The sequence below is a fragment of the Stigmatopora argus genome, chromosome 4 (assembly GCF_051989625.1).
Source record: "Stigmatopora argus isolate UIUO_Sarg chromosome 4, RoL_Sarg_1.0, whole genome shotgun sequence".
Lineage (NCBI taxonomy): Eukaryota > Metazoa > Chordata > Actinopteri > Syngnathiformes > Syngnathidae > Stigmatopora > Stigmatopora argus.
Genome location: NC_135390.1, coordinates 2,152,440 through 2,165,515, shown reverse-complemented (window position 1 = coordinate 2,165,515; position 13,076 = coordinate 2,152,440). Strand labels below are relative to the sequence as shown.

The 13,076-nt window shown below is 41.3% G+C and overlaps 1 protein-coding gene across 1 annotated transcript in view; it reads left to right on the top strand.

Annotated features, from left to right (window-relative positions):
* The window catches only part of LOC144073582 (single-minded homolog 1-A-like), a 61,019-nt gene that overhangs the window by 32,852 nt on the left and 15,091 nt on the right, over positions 1-13,076 (top strand). Inside the window, exon 11 of the mRNA XM_077599544.1 lies at positions 4,326-4,716. Coding sequence (XP_077455670.1) covers positions 4,326-4,716 — 391 coding nt within the window. The remainder of the gene's footprint in view (positions 1-4,325; positions 4,717-13,076) is intronic.

The following is a 13,076-nucleotide window of genomic DNA, read 5'->3' as shown; positions in this document are numbered from 1 at the left end:
TTTTTGCGGACAAAATTAAAATAACCGTATTTTCTCGCATATGTATATGCCGTAAATAAAGAAGTGAACTAAATACAAATTGATTTGTTCCCACCCTCTGAAAAAACACCAAAAACAGGATATTACAATGGAAAAACATTTTATTGGTTCTAATTCACCATTCAATAACAGAGTAGCAAATAACTATCTAGTGGTTATGATGTTCAAATGGCAGCTTGGTGGCGCGAGTGGTTAGCGCGTCATCCAGGTCGATCCACCTGTGTGGTGTTTGCATGTGTGGGTTTCCTCTGGGTACTCCGGTTTCCTCCCACATTCCAAAAACATGCATGGTAGGCTGGTTGGACACTTTAAATTGCTCCTAGGTATGGGTGTGAGTGTGCATGGTTATCCGTCTCCTTGTGCCCTGCGATCGGCTGGCCACTGATTAAGGGTGTTCCCTGCCTCTGACCCGGAGACGGCTGGGATTGGCTACAGCACCCCCCGCGACCCTAATGAGGATAAAGCGGTTCAGAAAATGAGATGAGAAATGAGAGATGATGTTCAATACTAAAATGAGACATTATTCAGTACAACGGGGAGAGAAAGAGAGAAAGAGAGGGAGAGAGAGAGACAGAGAGAGAGGTAGAGGGAAAGAGAGAGAGAGAGAGAGAGAGAGAGAGAGAGAGAGAGAGAGAGAGCACAGGCGAGAGAGAGCATGCAAGAGAGTGTGAGAGAGAGCGTGGGCGAGAGGGTGTGCAAGAGAGAGAGTGCGAGAAAGAAGACATGCGTGCGTGTGAGAGAGAGAGCGTGCGTGTGAGAGAGAGGGGGAGCGAGACAGAGAGAGGGAGAGAGTGGGAGAGAGAGAGTGGATGCACGTGAGAAGGAGAACGCAAGCATGCATGCGAGAGAGAGAGCGTGCGCACACACGCGAGACAGAGAGGGGGAGTGCCCGCCCGAGTAGGAGGGGCCCCAGTGACCTGCATCCGGGCGAGGGAAAACATACAGTCATCCCTCAAATATTGCGGTTAATGTAGACCAGACATGTCCGCAATAAACGAAAAACCGCGAAGTAGGATCACCCCCATTATGATTACCACAATACAGTCATTCCTCTACTTATGAAATTAATTGGTTCCAGAACTTTTATCATAACTTGAAAATTTCGGAAGCATAGCAGTACTTTATATGTACCGTATTTACTTGCATATAAGCCGCATTTGTCGGACAAATAAATGATGACTGAATCGAGGGTACGGCTTATATGAGCATAAAAATGATGACGACAGGGCCTATGTCTGATTATTATTATTGAAAAGACGACATGCACGAAACTGCAAGATGACAACGACGAAACGCCATAACGCAAGACAATGCGGCCGATATGGTAATTTATTTCAAAATAGAGAAAGATAAACAGATGAAATGTTAAAGAAAATTAATTTTGATGTCTATGAATGAAATTCAAGAAAATAACGTGAAAAAAAACTCTGTCACTAGTCGCTCAGGGTGCCGCCGTCTTACCTAGTTAAACGTGTTCTGACTGGCCAGAAGCGAGTAGCCTTGATAGATGTGTTCATAGCGTTTACCCTGTCAGCACATCTCAATAGTTGTTAAGCATGATCAAAGGTCTTGCGGCCGATAGTTAAAATATCAGCCTTGATACCTGCGTAATGTGTATCTCATTCTATTATTGAACCAAGAGACTTGGCAAACACTATTCCGCTACGGACACACTTCCTGGTTGTGCTTATGTTACTTCTTTTTTGAAAGGAAATGATTGTACATTTGCATACCTGTCAACCTCTGCCGATAACTGCCCTTATAAATGATTATTGATTCCCCTTACAAACCCCCAAAAAACCTTACAAACACTGTACGACTCGTTTTTTGGGGGATTTGTAAGGGGAATCAATAATCATTTATAATGGCAGTTATCGGCAGAGGTTGACAGGTATGCATTTGAGATTATGAAATAAAACAAAAATCCGCTTTGATTTTTTTCTTTTTATTTCTTGTTCAAAAGTGACAACTATTGCAGTAATATGAACCATTGAAAAAAATTGAGATATTTCGACATTAGAAGCAATTTGGCTTACACAAAATCTTATGCTTCTGGTAAGACAATTTTAATTTCTGTCATTAAAAAGCATCACGTTCTCATCAAGATAGACTTATTTCTTTTTTCAAATTGTAAAATTTGATATTTTGCATTTACAAAGACAAGCATACTAACTTCCTTATTTTCTTGACCCTAATAATGTGCTTTTGATTCATACAGTATCTCATAAAAGCCACATGCGATGATTTTTCTTCAGATTTCCCCTTCAAAGTAACACATTTAGACTCCCTATTAAAACCATGAATACGGAGGTGAAAATTTTGAATCAGGGGCAGCTTATATACGAGAAATTGTAAAATTCAACAATTTTAAGGGAGTGGCTTATACGCGGGGCGGTTTATATGCAAGTAAATATGGTAAATTCTCTCATTTGTTCTACGATCCTCACACAACTACCAACCAAACAAACCCTTTAAAAGTGATCACAGTGTCCCAATTTTGTATGAAAGATTTGGGGAAACACACAAAAATAAAAGAAAAAATTATCTCATCTCATCTCATTTTCTGAAACGCTTTATCCTCATTAGGGTTCGGAAGGTGCTGGAGCCTATCCCAGCAGACTCTGGGTCAAAGGCGGGGGACACCCTGAATCCGTGGCCAGCCGATCGCAGAGAAAAAATTATAAGAAAATGATTTATTAATGTCTTAAAATGAATAACAAGCATACAAAATCTATCCCTGTTGAAACGCAGGGGAACAAGAGGAAGCTAATGGTATGCAACAGAGATAGCACACATCCACTGTCATGTCTTGTTTTGGGTGGATGTGTGTACGTGTATTTACTTTTTGACTCTTGTGTCCCTCTGGGCGCCGTGCAGCAAGGGAAGCCCGGAGGGTCCGGGACACAAGAGGCGAAAAGCAAACACACACACACACATCCACCCAAAACCCTAACAACACATGACAAACACAGGAACACACGTCGTATAAACGCACAATTATGAATTCCAACAACAACATTAACAACATTAATCAACAACAAACATTAACTACATTAATCAACAACAAACATTAACGTTTTATGATTTCTTTGGAATGTAATTTTTCACCCATTTTATTAGTCGCTACTGGTTCTTAACCGTTTGGATCTCACTTGCTGTTGGCAATGTGGTTGGCAGACATTTTGAAGAAAAAAAATATCCAAAGACGATTGCCTTTGACAACTTTTACTAATGTTTCTATAAATCAAAAAGTCGTCAAAGTGGGCGATCACACGACTCCTGAACACTTTCTATGGATGTTTTTTCTTCTTCTACAAAGTTAGTGACATTTCTCCAGCATTTCTTTGACTTTTGCTGTTGCAATGCTCGCTGCTTCTCGTTTTCTTCCTCCGTATTGTTGAGTGTTGCATCAACTCTAGAGAGTTTGTTTTTATGCCCCTCGACCAACTCGTCATTGTCGTCCACGCTGACCACTTCTTTTCATTCGCACTGGTATTTTTCTTGGCAGGCATGATGATAAAAACAGAATTAGCTGCTTTATCCACACTTGGAAAAACTCAACAACAAAAAACACCATCAGAACTACATGACAACGAACGGCAGTCAAAAGTACATAAAAGAGAATCTTGAAACATGGATAGTGGTTGTTGCGAGACAGCCAATGAGAGCCCAGCAGAGTTTGGCAAGGTTCTAAAGTGAGAATCAATGCATCTGCGACAAGATTTTTAAAATAAAATTACTTATAACAAAATGGGGCGGCCCAGCGGCTGAGTAGTTAGCGCGTTGGCCTCAGAGTTGGGGACCTGGGTTCAAACCCAGGTCGGTCCACCTGTGTGGAGTTTGCATGTTGCCTGCGTGGGTTTTCTCCGGGTACTCCGTTTTCCTCCCACATTCCAAAGCCATGCATGGTAGGCTGATTGGACAGTCTCAATTGCGTCCCCCGCCCCTGGCCCGAAGTCAGCTGGGATAGGCTGCAGCACCCCCCACGACCCTAATGAGGATAAAGCGGTTCAGAAAATGAGATTAGATGAGAGGGTGCGTCTTATACGAAAGAAATAGTAAAATTCAACGATTTTAAGACTATTTTAAGGGTATGGCTTATATGCGGAGGTGGCTTATATGCGAGAATATACGGTATTAGTGCATTTTATTATAAGATGCACTGCCAGTTTGTCAGACAATTTAAGTCTTTAAGTTACACCCTATAGTTCGGAATATACGGTACTTAAGTATTTACATACAATTTTTCCTTTTAATGATTTGACCACTTTTTTGTGTTAACCCAGAGTAAAAGCTTCCAAACTGAGCGGTCAGATTCAGATCGTGACTGCTCTTGGAGGGGAAAACCCCTTACTGACCTCCCCTCCCCTCAGATGATGGATACAAAAGAAGGGATAGACACCTCCTGTGTTTACAAGCAGTTCACTGATCCTGATCAGCTCTGCTACAATGTGCCCGAAAAGGACGATCAAACCACTAATCTTCATGCTCAAGGTCAAAACTGTGAGGAGGGTCGATGTGAGGCTGGCCGATATTTCCTTGGAGCGCTTCTTCCTAGTAGGGACAAGTGGTGGAATGCAACAACGCCAATCTTGCCTCCATGCAACGGAACCCTGGAGAACCACGACAATTATCTCTGCATCATGCCAGATATCACGTCGGTCCAAGGTTACAATGGTAAGATATTTACTCTAACCTTTTGCTACATATCATGTAGAATAACAACAACAATAATAATAATAATTTTAATAATAATCGTAATAATAATAGTAATATTAATTATAATAGTGATAGTAATAATAACAGTAATAATACATATTTTAAAAGCATCAAATAAGCTTTTCTGGGTTTTTGCACCGGTGATTCGTAATATAACATAAACAAATTTAAATGAACTTGGATTACGATGCAGACACACTCAAAAATAAATTTAATCTAACCTTACACTAAACTTAATTCTAATTTTGTTTTACATTTTTATACCTTCTCCTGGCGGGTTGGCTGTTTGCCCCTCCTCCACCCTCACTTTGACTATCAATGAGCTGTTTGCTGTTGTATTCCCTTCAAAATATTCCGAAAATGATGCACACAAATGTGTTCACAATAGGATAACGCACGACCACTTGCCAATGAGAAGTAGTCTTGAATTAGCGATCGCTCGGCCAACGGGAGCTAACAGGCTAAGGGGAAAAAACACTGAAAAAATGCAACGCTCCGCCCAGTGGTCGCAGAGACATTACAAAGCGGGAGTTGCGACCAGAGACATTACACGATGGAGTTGCGACCAGAGACATTACATGAGGGACTTGCAGGGAGAGAGCCAGTGCCCCTGATGTTCTTATGAGCAGCCAACGAGAAGTAATATATACTCCTCGTATTAGCGATCGCTACGGCATTCGCGCTGAGTGATGGAAAAAAACACTGAAAAAAATGCAACGCTCCGCCCAGTGCTCGTAGATATCTGTTAAACTCGAAAGAGATGCAGCAAAAAAGACAGTGTGCTACAATGATAAACAGCCTCTCATGTCTTGGCCACCTGGCTTTCTCGTATCTCAAATTTTTTCTCGTATCCAGCGATAAATATTTGCTCGAAATGTTACTCGTATCTCGAAATGCTTGTATGTCGAGGTACCACTGTGTGTATATATATATATATATATATATATATATATACATATATACATATATATATATATATATATATATATATATATATATATATATATATATATATATATATATATATATATATATATGCACAAGACGCATCATTCGTCAGAACGTGTAACTCGGATGAATCACAATGCACTCTTGTTACCGAATTCTTCAGGTTTACAGTGCAGTTGAATCAAAATGGTCTCTTTATGAGCACTGGGCGGAGCGTTGCATTTTTTCTGGGGTTTTTTTCTAGTTTTTTTTGTCAGTGCGAATGGCGGAGCTTTTTCGCTAATACGAGAGTAGTACTACTTCCCGGGCAATTTGGCAAGTGGTCGTGCGTTATCCTATTGTGAGGACATTTGTGTGCATTATTTTGCGAATATTTTGAAGGGAAGACACAAGCAAACAACCCTCGATAGGTTGCATCTGAAAGTCAGGGTGGAGGCGGCGCAAATAGAGCCAACCCGGGAGAAGAAAGGTATAAAAACTTAAAACAAAATTAGAATTATGTTTAGTCTAAGCAGGCCGTCAGGGCCTTCAAGGCCTTCTCTGCTGGCCTAAGAAATATCTGAATCATATTATATTTTGTCCATCAATACGTACTTATTATTCCAAATGGTCTGTTAGCTTCCTTTCATTGCTTTTCCCCCTGGTTGCACTGCTTCCAGATGTGTGTTTTCATATTGAAGCATTTAACCAATCACATTTCAGCCATTATTTGTTGCCAGATCAGATCTGCCTCAAAGCCTGCACAATCAGTTCTTGCGGGCTCTGCTGCATTAAACTAGACTGTTGCTTTTAACCAATCAGATTTCGAGTTGGCAACCCCACAATGATTTTTCATAGGCGTTAGCATTTTGCTGGCTGGGACATGTCATTGCTTTCACAAACTATGATTGGCTAGTAGGCGGGCCAAAGCAGTACCGAGGCAGCCGAGATCGCAAACTCCACCCACTATGGCCGACAGAAGCAAAAACAAATAGATTCTGTTTGCTCACAAAGCTATTTTCTAGACGGACTTTTTCAGGACAAAAATGGACATCATTAAGAAAGGGCGGTCAACTCCGAAGCTAGCAAGCCTGTTACAGCCGGGAAAATGGTGTGTGGGGCACTTTCAGCGCGCTCCACAAGCAAATAGTATATTGTTGTGTTGATTTAATGCCATTTTCAAAACGGACTATGCCGGAAATATGACAGGACAGGCTCGACTTTCATCATTAGCTTCGATGGCGATAGGAAAGAAGGAAGAAAGAAAGGAGGATGGATATTGTGTAAAAAGGATTTTTGGTGAGTAAAATTACAAATATGGCTATATTCCTAAATAATATTTCAATTGTGGGCCAAGTTCTGATATCTGAAAAGCTCCAGTGATTGTATTAAGCTCCAGTGTTTGTATTTAATCACAAAATGCTGCTAGGAAGTGGATTTTACCCCAGTTTAATTTTTGGTGTTTCACCATTGACTTCCATCGCTGTCTTTTCCCGGGAAAAATCACCTCCCTGGCCTGGTTGTAATGTCTCAAAAGCTCCAGTATTTGTATTCAATCAATAAATGATGCTAGGGAGTGGATTTTACCTAATTTTAGTATTTTAGTGCATTTTTTGTCATTTCACGTATGGACGTATCGACGTTAATCCCTGTCTTTTTACCGGGGAAATGATACTCCGGGCCCGGTTCTGATGTCTAAAAAGCTCCAGTATTTGTATTTAATCAATAAATGCTGTTTTTGGCTGGATTTTACCCCATTTTCGGGCAATGTTTGCCCGTACGCCGTTGATGTTCATCGCTGTCTTTTCGCAGGAAAATCACCCCCTGGCCTGGTTTTAATGTCTGAAAAGCTACAGTATTTGTATTTAATCATGAAATGCTGCTAGGAAGTGGATTTTACCCCATTTTTGTGCATTAATTTATTGATTATTTTTTATGTGTCGCAGCTGTAGCTGCAGTAGAGGTTTTATAGCCATAAAATAGTTTTTGAGGGTTGGATTGATACGTTGAAGGCGCTACCAGAAAATGCACCGCCCGCCACTGAGTCTAAGGTTAGATTAAACTTATTTTTGATTGTGTCTGCATCGTAATCCAAGTTCATTTTAATTTGTTTATGTTATGTTATGAGCGAGTTGCCGCGCAAAAAGTCCCCCCCTCTCTCCGTCACTCTCGCTCTCTTCCACGAAATCCGTCTTATTTTAGTACTATTAAACCACTAGTTATTTGTTACTTTGTTAATAGATGGCCATTTAGAACAAATAAAATGTTTTTCCAATCCAACATCCTGTTTTGGGTGATTTTTCAGACAGTTGGAACAAATTAATTTGTTTTTAGTTTATTTTTATGGGAAACGTTCATTTGAGTTACGAGTAAATTGATATACGAGCTCAGTACCGGAACGAATTAAGCTTGTATCTCGAGGTACCACTGTATACAATGACATCAGAGAAACAGTATGATGATGATGCCCCACATGTGGGATCTAAGTAGAGTGGGCCTACGTGATGATTTAATATTGTACTCCTCTAGTGTTGCCTAAAGATGTCCAATTTTGAATTAGGCTTGGTTAATGTGTAGTACAGAAGCTTCGGATAATGGCACCGAGCTTACTCCAACCGGGGTGGAAGGGTGAGAGAGAGAATAAAGTTCCCTCAACGTAAAATTTGGCTTAATGCCAGAGACATAGTGTTTATGATGCACTGCTCATCCCTACCGACCCACTGAATGGTGAACTGGAATTTTTATTATTTTATTCTGCCAAGCATTTATTTTTAGCCACCTGAAAGCCATTATCTGTGGCCTCATCGAACTCCTCAAAGCCATGCTACCTCAGTGATGACCAGAACTCCCATCTGTCACCTTTGCAATGGAGGAATGGAACAGGTCCCTTCAGACTCAATGTCCTTCACCTTTCTGCAGGTGGGAGTTGATACTCCTTTTGACAGAGAACTGAGCCAGATGTTCCCCACAGATCCTCACATGATGTTATGGTCCAGAGGCTAGGGACAGCTTCTTCCCCCAACATTAGGGGCAACTCATCACCAGGTGGTAATTAATTAACAGTTCAACCTGTCTCTTCTTTTTTTTTACCTTGTCCAGTTCAGGTGCTCATACACAAATGCTAAGTTGGATTGTCTTTAAAGGATGAATCAATTTTCATTTTCATTCTCCCTGTCGTTATTTATATACCGTATTTTCACAGCTATTGAACGCATCGCATGAAAGGGCGCCGTCTCAGTTGCGAGTGTATATCCTGTTTTTTTTTGCCCAGAGATAAGACGCTTTGGCCCAATGGGCGCTAGCATGACACTATGCTAGCATATGTTATGCTAGCGGTATGTTATGATAGCATATGTTATGTCAGTGTATTTTATGCTAGCGTATGTTATGCTAGCGTATGTTATGCTAGCGTGTTATTGTTTTTTTTAAAGACAGCATGAGCAAAGCTAAGTTTGATTGTGCTTTATTGAGATAAAAGGAACTCACGTTGATAGAAGTTAATGCAGCTGAACATCCACAAAACTATTAAACTCCTCATCTTCTGTGTCTGATATAAAGAGTTTGGTGAAGTGGGCAAGTTCGCCATCCAACATTATATGCTCCATTTCACTGTCAGAGTCAGAGTTGTCGCCGGGTTATTCCGGGAACTTGATGCCAGCTTTAGTGAAAGCTCAAACTACAGTTGTGACCAACACTTGAGCCCAGGCATCCACAATCCATTGACATTTTGTCGCGTAACTCGCCCGACACTGCCTGCCAGTCTTTTTATAATTGTGTATACCATCATTACTCCCAAGCCTTTCGCAACTATGTTTTGAATGCTCTGTTGACGGCAATGTCCAGTGGTTGTAGTTCCTTCGTCAAGACCCTGGTGTGCATACCGCGACAGTGCTGGTTCCCTTCTTGTCGACAGTGTGGTTCATCGGAATGTCGAAAGTGAGTGGCACCTCATCCATATTGGTGCGTGACCGGACGATTCGCCGAATGGACGTTTCGCCAAAACGGGATTCGCGCGCTCGCCCCGCCCCCGGATCGTGTGTGTACATGTTTTTCAACCTCGGCCCGCGGGCCATGGGCCATATACGGGTTACAGATAACATTCATTTAGGAATAACAAGGGCATGTACTGCCCCCCGCTGGACATATTTATAAATACAAGTACGTACTACAATGTGCTGCCAATTTTTTACATTTTTTATTTTATCCTTGCGTTTAAAGTAGTAGCCATTTGGACACGCAATGTAATTTATCAAAGCTGGGGATTGATGTCTGACACTGAGAAAAAACAACACTAGAAGACTTATGTGAAATTCTAAGGGCCTTGGACAGACTAGAGGGCTTAGAGAACTACCTGAAAATCCCATGGAACACACTTTTACTTCTAGTTTAATTTTTAATAATTTCCCATTATTTTAGGAAATATATATTCAAAATGATTTGCTGAGAACCTTAATTCAAAGATTAATCTCAATGTTTTCTATGCTGGTGTAAGTTTTCTGGAGTAGGATTTCTGGATTTACAATTTCATTACAGTAGTACTTACTGTTACTACTACTTTATTTTCTATATTTCTTCTGTCACGTACTGTTCTGCGTGATCTCCAAATGGCTACTTCTTTAAACGCAAGGATAAAATAAAAAATATAAAAAATTGCCAGCACATTGTAGTACGTACTTGTATTTAGAAATATGTCCAGCAGGGGCAGTACATGCCCTTGTTATTCCTAAATGAATGTTATCTGTAATGGGCCGTATATATGGCCCGCGGGCCGAGGTTGAAAAACATGTACACACACGATCCGGGGGCGGGGCGAGCGCGTGAATCCCGTTTCGGCGAAACGTTCGTTCCGCGAACTGTCCGTCGGCCAAACGTCTTTCGGCGAATCGTCCGAGTACCATATTGGTGATTCGGCTGAGCTGGATACCCTTATCATCAATATTTTTGCTGCAGTAGGAGCGGAAGGCTGTCATCTTTTCTTTGTAGTGTGCCGAAAGCTGCTGTGTTCCCAGTTGGATAGTTGGTTCCGTTTCATGAAGCGAAAGCACCAAGACGGAACTCCATGAAAATGTTTAATTTTCATTTCATCGGCAAGCTTTTTTCCCCTTCATCAAATGATGACTGCAGAGACGCTTCTTCCCGCTGCTCTTTCCTCTTGGATCCAGTGGTTGAGAAACTTCTCCAACATGGGTCACCTCGCTTTACCTCCGCGGATATGGAAACTCAGTGTTGTCTTTTTGGCTTGTTTAAGCTGATTTTCCAGCTTCCTCCACTTGCTGGACTCGTTTATGTTGAGGTGCCTCGCTGCAGCTCGATTTCCATGTTCTTCCGCGTAGCGGATAGCTGCCAGTTTAAACTGTGCCTCGGAAGTGTGTCTCTGTGTAAGTGCCATTTTCAAGGGGTCAAACTAATATTGTTTTGCACAACGCTACCTGCATTGTTTATAGGTACTTGCTCTATTCTTTAACCCCCTCCTTTCACACCTGCATACTGTCGTCAGATACGTCTGTATTTTTACTTAAGCGTGTCAGCGAGAAATGCACCCGAGAATTAAGCAGTCAGTGTCATACAGCGACATCTACAGAATCTTGACTCTAGTGCACAAAAAAGGCGCACTGATTGGTTGCCCCAACCACTTAGAGAAAATTTTTAGACTTTTAAGTGCACCCTATAAGTGTGAAAATACGTTTTAATGTGTTGTTTATGTAGTAAATGAAGCTGAAGGTGATTTTGGAGGACAGGAAAAAAATGGAAGGAATAGCCACACAGAAAAAATGATACATTTATATGCTAATGAATTGTATTTAGCAATTTTGATTCCTATTCTTTCCATGAGGATGCCATGTGCGGAAGAAATACACCTGGTAAGCAGGTGGAGGAGTGTGATGTATATATGCATTGATGTTTCATGGAGAAACCAGTATTAGGATAAATAACCTGTGAACATTATCAATTTGAGATATTGTAACTAACGTAATCGCTAATGCATTGTTGTATACATATATGTGTTTATTGATACCTGTTCGTGCGTGTAGCTGCTCTACCATGTGCGTTAGTAATGCAGAGAAAAGAACTGCTGCGTAGGAACCCTCGGACAATCCTGGTGCAGGCTCTCAACTGTTGCCATATACAATGAGGCACAGTCCTCCCCCCTAGAAACATGGTCGGTTCCCCAGTCTACAACGGAGTAGACGGCCTGATTGAAGCCCACCACATCCCCTGCCCGCATACCCCGTTCCCGCTGCACCACCGCTTACAGAGCTGAGTCTGCTGAGGGGCACTCACATCCCTGCGGGGGACCAATTTCTAATCCCATTTCTCTGGTATGCTCAGCGCGTCAACCACAACCTCGTCTTGGTGGAATGCTGGGACAGAGTGGTCAAAGATGGGATAGCCAAATAGTGAAACGAGGCTGCCACAGATTAGAGGGAGTGGAGAGGAGACTCTTTTCTAGTCATACATGTTTTTGTTTTGTCTTTGTATTCTACTTGACTTGAAGGTTTGCACAGTTGTATGTATTTTGTCAATTTTAGCTTTGGCAATCTAGCAAACCATGCTTCTTGATTAGTACTACTAAAGAATGTGATTTTTTTGTGTCCCCTTGATTGACCAATAATTAAAATTAACGAAATAGAAGAATGACATTAATAAAAACATTCATCAATGCCACTCAATTCAAAATCGCTACTATACGTAGTATAAGAATTTGAGAATTAGGTTAAATGTTAGGGTTCTTTTTCATAGAGTATGTTTTGCATTTTTCTAAGATAAAGTTTCCCATTCATACAGCTTAAACATAAAACGCCAGTGAGAAATGTGCTTTGTGTTGATTTTGAGTAACTTTATTTTAATCTGCCAACTCTCCTGGGTCACTTCAGGTGTATTTTGAGTCTTTGTAACTCTTTCATTTGGTTTTGCAAAACCTTCCACTATATTTGTTTTTCAAAACTTTTGCATGGGGTGAAATAAAATATGTGAATGTGGTGCACATTTTGCAGGACAGTATATACAGTATTTTATTTAAAATCACGAGTTTCACTATGACCCTGCCTAGTTTGTATCAAGTACTTTTGTCTGTGTATTTGTGTGTATGTGTGACTAATATTAGGCAGTCCAGTGGCTGACGCATCGGCCTCACAGTTCTAGGGTCCTGGGTTCGAATCCAGGTTGGTCCCCCTGGGCCTGCGGGGGTTTTCTACAAAAGAATGCATGGTATGTTGGTTGGACACTAATAATAAACACTCCCTCATTTATACACAGGGTGACCCGGTGGCGCGGAGTGGTTAGCGCGTTGGCCTCACAGCTCTGGGGTCCTGGGTTCAAATCCAGGTCACGTCCATCTGTGTGGAGTTCGCATGTTCGTGGGTTCGTGCGTGTGTTTCCTCCAGGTACTC